The 9,974-nt window shown below is 44.1% G+C and overlaps 1 protein-coding gene across 1 annotated transcript; it reads right to left on the bottom strand.

The window, feature by feature from the left end:
* Positions 1–875: 875 nt before the first annotated feature.
* RNFT1 (ring finger protein, transmembrane 1) lies at positions 876–9,915 on the bottom strand. Its single transcript, XM_054646910.2, has 9 exons — positions 9,789–9,915; positions 7,779–8,159; positions 7,359–7,435; positions 5,664–5,764; positions 4,910–5,063; positions 3,347–3,505; positions 2,506–2,571; positions 1,979–2,080; positions 876–1,798 (listed from the first exon to the last, which is right to left on the bottom strand). The coding sequence occupies exons 2-9, from the start codon at positions 8,116–8,118 to the stop codon at positions 1,664–1,666; spliced, it is 1,134 nt and encodes a 377-aa protein (XP_054502885.1). The 5' UTR covers positions 8,119–8,159; positions 9,789–9,915; the 3' UTR covers positions 876–1,663.
* Positions 9,916–9,974: the final 59 nt, after the last annotated feature.

Raw genomic sequence — 9,974 nt, 5'->3', positions numbered from 1 at the left:
GCTCAGAGCTGCTGGCCTGGATCAGGAGGAGCCCATGGATCACTGAGGATGCAATTCCAGATGTCAGGTACTCCCTTTTCCCCTGTCTCTAACTAAGATGAGAATGATTTGTTTGATTGATGAAGTGGAAATCTGAACCAGTTGACCAACATCTCTTTTTTTATTCTTGTTTTTAATAAAACTTTTTGTTAATATTATTGGGTTTGGATAGAAACATCAACAGAAAGAGAGAACAGAAATTGCTCCCTGGCCCCTGTTTCTGACCTATCTCCACACTTAGTGCAGTTGTTCCTACAGTGCTGGAGACAAAGACCAAAGAATCAGGGTTGATTTCAAGCACCAGCACTTTGCTGTGTTCCAGAAAATAACCTTGGTGAGCTTTACAGGCCAGATGTAATTATATTTCTTAGTTTGAATCTTCCATATCATTAGATTTTTATTCTGAATGCTGGATTCTGCCCTTGGAGCTGCACCTTTGGGGTATTCAAGTGAGTGTTTCACTTTCTAATTGTTTTTCCTGAATTTCCAAGCTTTCTAAATGTCCTCAGGCAAGAGAAGTTGAGTTAATGGTAACTAAATGTAACTTTCCTGTAACAATCATTTGAGTTATGTTTTCAGTCTGGTCTGAATAGCAAAGTGAAAAAAGAAAATCAGGGAAGAAAGTGAGGTTACACAGAAGTTAGTGGTAGAAATAACATAAAAAATCATGAATAAATTGTAGAAATAACATAAAAAATCATGAATAAATTTAAAGGGTTTTTGTTTTCTTCAACCAGAAAAATCCACCTGGCAGTGAGCAGCTGTTATGTGCTTACATGAGTTGATACCAAAACAATAAGGAATCTTCTTCCTTTATTCAACATGCACCAAACAAATCGATTCAAATGCATTTATTCTCTCTGATTTTTATGCAAGCTACAAATTGCAAATAGAGTATAAAATAGATTCTCCCCTGTAAGAAAATCTGGCTCCTATTATGACAAAAATATAGTATTAAAGATTTCTTTTAAAAATACCAGCTTTATAAAATGCTAAGTAAAAAACTAACATCAGTGGTTGGTTTAAAGCCAAAAGATTAAGCCAAGGATCCATTAGAAGCCTACAAGAACCTAAAAGGGAAATACTTTATTCTTGTGCTTATCTACAGGTGCAGTGAGAAATAGTTGCTGTTCCAGGTGCATTAAAGAGCTCATTTCTCCCATTTACTGGGCAAGCATTAAAGATCTTTAATGCCAGGAGTCACAAGCAGCTCTAATTCTCACTGCAGTCCAGAGGATGAAATTTGCTCATAATCTTAATAAAATCAGTAGGTTGGCCTTTTGGCTTGAGTTGTGTTAGAAGGATAAATGCAGTTTAGTACAGCCTGGAACCCTACAGAACTTCTAAAAGAAAATGTTGAATTAAGAGGTAATGCAGCACATTTCAAAGATTTGACTGTTTCCTATGAGAGTCACAAGAGAAGCAATGCTGGCTTTTTCTGCATTCATTCTGAAAAGTTTTCTCGACTTAGAAAAGGTCAAGTTGCCATTTTCTGCACTGTTTTAAATACATGGTATGTGGAATTTGGAAACTCCTTCCTCGTGCCACCTACAGTTTAATGTGCAGTAAACTGAAAAACCTTAACATGAACAAACAAACTGGAACCCAAACTGTTTGACAAGCTTTAGAAAATCTGGAGATGCATAGATGTGGCTCCATCCTTCCACTTGTTAACATGGTCTGAAATAACAGTTCTGCAGAGTGGACAGGTTTTTTCTCTATTAAACCATAAAGAGATGCATTCTTCACAAAATATGTGCTGGAATGAAAAGAATGACAACTTAGAGCTTCTAAGCTCTTCCACTTATATTATTTGTACAGTGATTTTTAAAAATAATCATCAAACATACACTCATCTGATTGTATGTTGTCTTGTGTAACAGTATTTTAAAATATTCTTTAATTTAAAAAAAAAAAAAAATGGGATTATGTGCATTACCTGACAGATCAGCAGAATAGGCTTCTGAAATTCAGCTTGGCAAATGGAACAAATATCATCAGATTCAGAGCACTGTCTCTTGCTGGCTGGCACCCCATAGTGCTGCAAAACAAAGCATTTGCAGCAAGTTTGAATTTTGAGGGGGATGAAAAAGCCCCACCCAAATACCAGGACAGAAAGGAATTTGGAATAAGGGCTGCTATGTCAGGGAAACTTAAATCCCTAATCTAAAGGAACACAGCTAATTTCTAAAGTAGAAGCAGGACAAAAAGGATTATTTCACATTCTTTTATCTGAAGGGATGTGCAGGTTTTTTTGTGGGTGATTTTGTTGTTCAGGTGACACCACCAAGGAACTCAGAAATGGGAGAATGAGTATACAGGGGTTCATTTAAAAATGCATTTGTTTACTGCTAAATAAACAAATTTAGCAAATCCCAATACAAAGGAATGGGAATGAGGAATTTCCAGAGGGATTTTCATGTGAATTGGGGCTATGGTTTTGTCAGAAGAGAATTCAGTACTCACTGGGCGTGTGAAAAATATCCGTAAGACCTGCCTGAAGTTTCTCCATTGTCCAAAAAAGCTCAAAAGCTGAAATGGGAAAGGAAACTTGAGTTATGCTTCGTGGTGTTTTCACTGTGAACTAAAAAGCTCCCAAGCTTTTGATTCCAGCACTGCAAGTCTCACTGCAGGCTGGGTGTTGGAATCACATAAGCACAGCAATCGTTCAGCCTGACCCTATTTTAAATGTTTCAAATGTGACCAAATGCAGAATTTAGGCTGAAGTTTTTCCTAGTGGGGGTCTGGTTGTTAAGAGTGTTGAGGTTCTGAAATGAAACATTGGAGTGCAAATGCATCAGCATTATTATCATCCTTGCAATGGTCTTTAGTCCTGGAATTAAGGTACCAGAGCATGAGGAAGTGTTGGCCATTCTGAAAGCCAAACTGGTTACACTGGGGCAGATGGGCTCTTGGAGAAGCAGGGGCAGCAGGAAGATGTTAACTTGTCACACAGCACACCACACAAGTTACAGGACACAGCAGAGAAAGTTCAGTTGCCTGGAAAATGGTGACTCTTTAGCTGTAATTTTATCTTTATTTTTGCAAGTTCTGTGTCTGATGTGAGGGGACCCATGGGGGTTGTGTCCTTGGCTTTGAAATCCCAATCCAGTGCTGGATAAAGATGATTTTCAGTGCTGAGCCAGTTCTCCTGGAAGGCTGCAGCAAAGTGCAGCACCTTGGCACTGAGCTCAGAGGGGCACATTCAGGAATGTGTCGTGTCTGTAACCTTCCACTGATTATTCCTGCAGAAAACCACGTCAAGAACTCCACATAAAACCTGAGAAGAGCCCAAAGCTTTGCATACCTTGAGGATGAGGTAGAGGAGGCCCAGCAGAATGCCAAGGGTCCATCCCAGGGCAGTGTCCAGCTCCCCATGGGCCATGAGGTAACGGCACCACACTGGTATGGGGACAAACATACGGTAATACTGGCAGAGCTCCTCTAACAGCATGTACCAGTAGCCCTGAGCAAGACATGCAAAGGAACAGCTCAAGATTTAAAACTCCCAGGATTTGCAAAACACACAGAAAAGATGCATTGTTATTCTTTGGAGTAGCTTCTTCTCTTAATGGATCAGTTAAATGTGAAGCACAGGAAAAGAGATCAGAGGATGAGTCTCACAACTGTCCAAGTCACAGTAACAGAATTGATTGCTGGACTGCAGAAAATCAAATTATAGGCTGAACTGGGATGGCTTGGCAGGTGCCTACCTACTTAACAAGGCTGTCAGACTTAATTTCATAAGCATTAAAAAAAGTAAAGTTACATGAAAAAGGAGAATGACCCAAATTGTTCACAGCCAGAGTTGTGTCCTGCACTCAGGGTTTAAAAGTGACAAGAAGGTTCATTACATGTACATTGTGTGTGTACATGTATAATAAATATTTAGCTTAACTTTTAAGGAAATAAAGTAAGTTTTTCTTCAAATTGTATTTGTAACTCTTTCTATAATGCACACTGGATAATGCCACAATTTGCTGCTCTTGACCAGATTCCTTCTTTAATTTAGCCATAGTTGGTGTAATGGATTTCTCAGTAAATTTTTTGCATGTTACATCACTGTAGGAAAAAAAAAAGAGATCTTGATTATAAATCAGTATTTAGAGAAGGCAGTTGTACCTCAGAAGAACTTGTTCTGGTACATTATAAGAGATAAAAAACGTCCCAAAACACCCTGTTCAAATGCTACCACATCAAACTGTACTTGCTAATTTATTTTTTCTGAACCAGCGCTAGTAATTGCAATTTTAAGATAAAATGTAATTGGTTTTGCCTGCCTCACCTCGGGGAGCAGATAAAAATAAAAAATAAATACACCAGCAGTGAGTGTAAGCTTCTGAGAAAATTATTAAACCTCACTGATTTGAGAAATTAAGCTATGCATCAAATTCCTTGATCTGCCACAAATATTCCTGAAGTTTATTAACAACAAAGAAAATTCAGGATTATTTTTGAAGAGACAGAAAAAAACAGCTGTATGCATGTGCAGATCTTAAAATCTTGACAGTTCTTGTTGAACATGTGCAAAATTTGCTGTGCTCCAGCTGCTGCAGGCCAACTGCCTGTGTACACATTCCTGCAGAGCAGAAAATAAAGGGTTTGCTTCAACCCCCAACTTGGAGACAGAAATAAACCCATTTATCCCATGATATAATACAAGCAATTGTTTCTGATCTGACTGAAAACCTTTTTTAGCACCAAGCAGAGAAGAACATGAAATCCACAGGGTTTTCTTGCCCACGGTGTAGTGGTGGATTATATACAGACATTTAATGAAAGATTTTTCTCTGGGTAGAATTTAATAATTAGTTACTTTTACCATAAGAGAATCTTCACAAGGAATCCAAACTACAGCTTGTTTCCTTACCTTGGATTTAAAGGACATGATAAAAGAAGGCACCAGGAGAACAAAGCACTTCAAGCCCATGAAGAGGAATTTCAGAATAAAGTCTGTGACTCCCACAATCCAAAGCACCTCCCAAAAGTTCATAAAATCCACAGTGGGGCTTAAGAAGATTAAGCTACAAAAAGAAGTATCAGAAGTTACTGGAGCACCCTATTTACAGGAAACTGTAACCTGAGATTATCACAGCAGGTTTAATTAAAAAAGGAAACCTGGTTTACACCAAGGGGGAACATTTGCTAAGAAAATGAACTGCTGATTGTAAATGGATCACTGAGGATCTCTGACAAGTTTTCCATCCTGGAACCTTCTTTGCTGGAACTTCCTCACAGCCCCATCCTGCAGAGCTCAGTTTGCTGTCTCAGTTTGGCATTGAGCCTTTGATTTCCAGCCAGGGCTGCAGCTACAGAATGGTCAAGGGGGAAAATCAATTGGAGTCATGAACTGCACAGAGCCCCAGGATGCCACATTTGGTATTCCCAAGGGTCAGAGCTGGCAGTCAAAGGCAGGAATGTTCTCTGGGCTACAGTCGTGCCATTAAATCAAGTATGGAGTCTAGGAAATTCCAGCATACTGTTTTTAAGGACAGCACCTGTCAAATTTGGCAGAAGGGGAGGAATGGAGATTAAAGTGAAAGGCAAACCAATGGCACAATTAAAGCAAAACAGCAGATAGTTAATGTCTGGGTGATTTATGGTAGAGGTGTTTGTGCACTTACCTGTGATACAGGGACTGAGAGTGGAAGGTGTAATACAGGAGCAGGGATGAGCCACTCAGGTAGAGCAGTAGCCACGTGCACTGCAGCCTGGAGCACCGTTCCTGCAAGGGGATGGATTGCACAGACACATGGCAGCCCTTGCCTCAGAACAGTGCTGGGATCCCTCCCAGACACCAGCTCTACCACAGGACACCACTATCCTACACCAGCTCTACCAGAGAACACCATCCTACACCAGCTCTACCAGAGGACACCACTATCCTACAGCAGCTCTACCACAGGACACCACTATCCTACACCAGCTCTACCACAGGACACCACTATCCTACACCAGCTGTACCACAGGACACCATCCTACACCAGCTCTACCAGAGGACACCACTATCCTACACCAGCTGTACCAGAGGGCACCATCCTACACCAGCTCTACCACAGGACACCATCCTACACCAGCTCTACCAGAGGACACCATCCTACACCAGCTCTACCACAGGACACCACTATCCTACACCAGCTCTACCACAGGACACCACTATCCTACACCAGCTCTACCACAGGACACCACTATCCTACACCAGCTCTACCAGAGGACACCACTATCCTACACCAGCTCTACCAGAGGGCACCATCCTACACCAGCTCTACCAGAGGGCACCATCCTACACCAGCTCTACCAGAGGGCACCATCCTACACCAGCTCTACCAGAGGACTTTATCCTACACCAGCTCTACCAGAGGGCACCATCCTACACCAGCTCTACCAGAGGACACCATCCTACACCAGCTCTACCAGAGGACACCATCCTACACCAGCTCTACCAGAGGGCACCATCCTACACCAGCTCTACCACAGGACACCACTATCCTACACCAGCTCTACCAGAGGACACCACTATCCTACACCAGCTCTACCAGAGAACACCATCCTGCACCAGCTCTACCACAGGACACCATCCTACACCAGCTCTACCAGAGGGCACCATCCTACACCAGCTCTACCAGAGGGCACCATCCTACACCAGCTCTACCAGAGGGCACCATCCTACACCAGCTCTACCAGAGGACACCATCCTACACCAGCTCTACCAGAGGGCACCATCCTACACCAGCTCTACCAGAGGGCACCATCCTACACCAGCTCTACCAGAGGACACCATCCTACACCAGCTCTACCAGAGGACACCATCCTACACCAGCTGTACCAGAGGACACTATCCTAGGGGGTTTAGACCCCATAAAACACGAGACCTCCATGGAAAGGTAAAGCAGTAATTTTAGTGTTTTCAACCTACCAATTTCTAGGTGTACAAAGGTTTTTTCTAAAGATGACCAAAACCCACCCCCCACTCTGAAGAAAGAGCAGGTTTCCTTTTGGGAGTGAACACAGAGCTGAAGATTTAAACTGTCAGCTGCTATTGCATCCCACAAATTGAGTTAAGAAGGTAATCCATAACTTACAAAAAGTGATTTCAATAGTCAAAGTCAGAGGGGGAGAAAACACCCCCTTGAACTCTGGAAACCTTGTTATCTGAGAACTTCCCCCGTACAGAAGCATTAAGACTTTACTTCTATCTTGATAGCTAATATTATTAAGTAAATAAAACATCATGTCTGTTCAAATTTCTTTCAAAAATGGATTAACTTGTTAAAGTCTTGCTTAACTTAAAGAATTTTGTTGCATAGAGTGATACTTACTCTGAGAAAAACCTGATTTACTATGCTTTTGTTTGCATATGCATAAGTTGTTAGCAGCCCAATTCCAAGAGAAATGCCTATTAGGAAAATAGGATCAGTTATAAACATGAAAAGGAAAAAAAAAAAAATCACTGAACTGGGTTAAAAAGCAGCCACTTCTAATATGTCTTTGTAATTAGAATTAATAGCTCAGACTCTCAAGCCAGGATAATTAAGCACATTGTACATATGCCAGCAAAGGAAACAGAAGCCACTGAAATGTAGTTTAGTAAATCTCTCTTTCTGATGAATAAAGCAAATAAAAATAAAGCTAAAAATAAATCGAATTACATTCCAGGCAGGGCTATTAGTACATTTCTTGGCCGGGGAGGGGAGGGGAGGAGGGCCTGCTCCCTCGGAGCCCGTTTGCTTCTACTCTACCAGTGCTGTGCTGCACGAGGAGTTTGACGCCGAGGATGAGGAGGTAGGGCAGGCTCCTGTGCAGCCACTGCAGGAGGCAGCGCAGCTCGGCCAGGGAGCTCCCGCCCTGCTCCTCGGGCTCCGCAGCCGCATCCTCGGGCCCGGCTGCCTCGCCATGGCCGCGGCTCTGCGAGCCCCGGGAGCTCGGGCTTTCCCTGGATTCCGGCGCGCCGGAGCCCAGCTGGATGCGCACATCCCCGGGGCAGGGGCTCTCCGCAGGCAGCCTGGCCGAGGAGCAGGAGCAGGAGGAGTCACCACCGCTGCCCTGGATGCTGTGGAGATGGGCACAGGCGGGGTGCATGGTGGGGGCTGCTCCACGGGGCTCTCTCTGATTCGTGTCTCCTAGAGCGGGAAATAAACAGTTGAAAGAAAGAGAGAAATAGAATTCAGGAAAATAAAAATCCAATAGGTTGTGCAAGATTCTCTGAGATCCTGCCCGAGTTTGTTGCCTGAGATCCTCCCCTCTCCACAGCTCACACCCCCTCTCCTGTGTCCCAAATTCAAATTATTTCCTTCCCTCCATGTGCAGATTTTCCTGGCTGCCTTAGGAACAGCTAAAAGTGAGAATCAGAACTGGACAGGAGACCGGCACTGGCTTGTACGGGAGAGATCTTGGAAGTGCTGCATAATTTCACAAAAATAGCAGCAGCAGTGGGCCAGAGAAGGAGCAAACACTGATGGGAAGGAAGCAGGGAGGACATTTCCATGCATCCATTAATTGGTGAGCGCTGGCTCGGACACGTCCAGTCAAAAGCCAGTGCACGCTCAAAACTGAGGGCCATTATGAGATTAATGAGATTATCCTGTCTGGGGAAGGGAGCAGAACCAGGTTAGGCCATTTTCTAAAGCATTTAAAAGAGTGAAAAATGAAATGCAGCCAAATGAGGGCTGATTTATCTTTCCTTTGGCATCTTTTGGGCACTTTTTCGCTTCTCTGTGAGTCTTTACTCGGATCAAATAGGGTTAAATCAACTTCTCTGGACTGGTGTGACATCAGAGTAATGATTTTGGAGAATGCCTCGAAGCTGAATTTGACACAATCCTTGTCACTATGGAGTAATATTGAAACACCGAGAATTTTGATAGAATCATTTTCCTACTGTTCAAACTCTTATGGATTCCTCTTTGAAAATATTTTTTTTTTTTCACAGCTAGGTTCACTGGGGATACAGAAACAAAGTTCTGGATGCATTTGCACAAACCTCAAATTCTTTAGCTTTTAAAAAGAAGGTAACACTTAAGAGTAGAACCACTTTAACACATGAATATGAGAACTTACTAATATTTACAAGTGCTGTTCTTCCTACTACTATTTTTGTTTTGTTGGCCAAAGATGACATCATACCTCAAAACAACCTAAATTCTCGTTCTGTATTTTTTTGCACACGAATAAAACCGATGAAGTGGAGATGGTAATGACTAGTGAACAGTGTTACAGTGTTACTCAGCGATGCTTTTACAGGAAGGAGTAAAAAAGATAATTCATTTGCCCTGATGGTGTTTTGGGTCTGGGTTCTGCAAGAACTGACAGCTCAGTGCTCAAAAAGCCGAAGCTGCAGGATCGCACCGCCCCTGGCACAAACTTTCAAATCACCGAGTTATTAAATGGGATTGCAGAGAAGACTCCCGCACGCACCCAGATTTCGTTCTCCCCCCTAAAAAATTAACTAAAATAAGGCTCTTGAGAAAGGCCCCTTGGAGCATTCCCCGTCTCCCGGGGCCGCCGCTCCCCCCGCGCTCCGGGAGCTGCCCCCGCACCTCACCGGGACCCCTGGGAGGGTTCGAACCGCCCGGAGCCCCTCAGGAGGGCTCATCCCGGGAACCCCTCGGGTGGGTTTGAACCGCCGGGACCCCCGCACAGGGAAGGGAAGGAAAGGGTGACCCCAGAGCCGCGTCCCCGTGTCCCCCTCCCTGCCCCGCGCCGTGAGGGGACGCGGCGGGCGGCCCCTTCCTCCCTTCTCCTCATGGTACCTCATGGGGCGCCCGGCGCCTCCCGCCCGCCGCCCGCCGCCATCGCCGGGGCCGAGGGGGTGGGAGAGGGCGCGGCGGGGGGAGGAAGAGGAGGAGCCGTGAGGGGAGGAGAAGGAGGAAGGAGAGGAGTGAGGAGGAGGAGGAAGGCTGCGAGCTGGGCGTAGCTCTGGCAACGTCGCGGCCTTG

The sequence above is a fragment of the Agelaius phoeniceus genome, chromosome 20 (genome assembly GCF_051311805.1).
Source record: "Agelaius phoeniceus isolate bAgePho1 chromosome 20, bAgePho1.hap1, whole genome shotgun sequence".
Lineage (NCBI taxonomy): Eukaryota > Metazoa > Chordata > Aves > Passeriformes > Icteridae > Agelaius > Agelaius phoeniceus.
The sequence above is the reverse complement of the archived record's forward strand: the minus strand, read 5'-3'. Positions and strand labels throughout refer to the sequence as shown.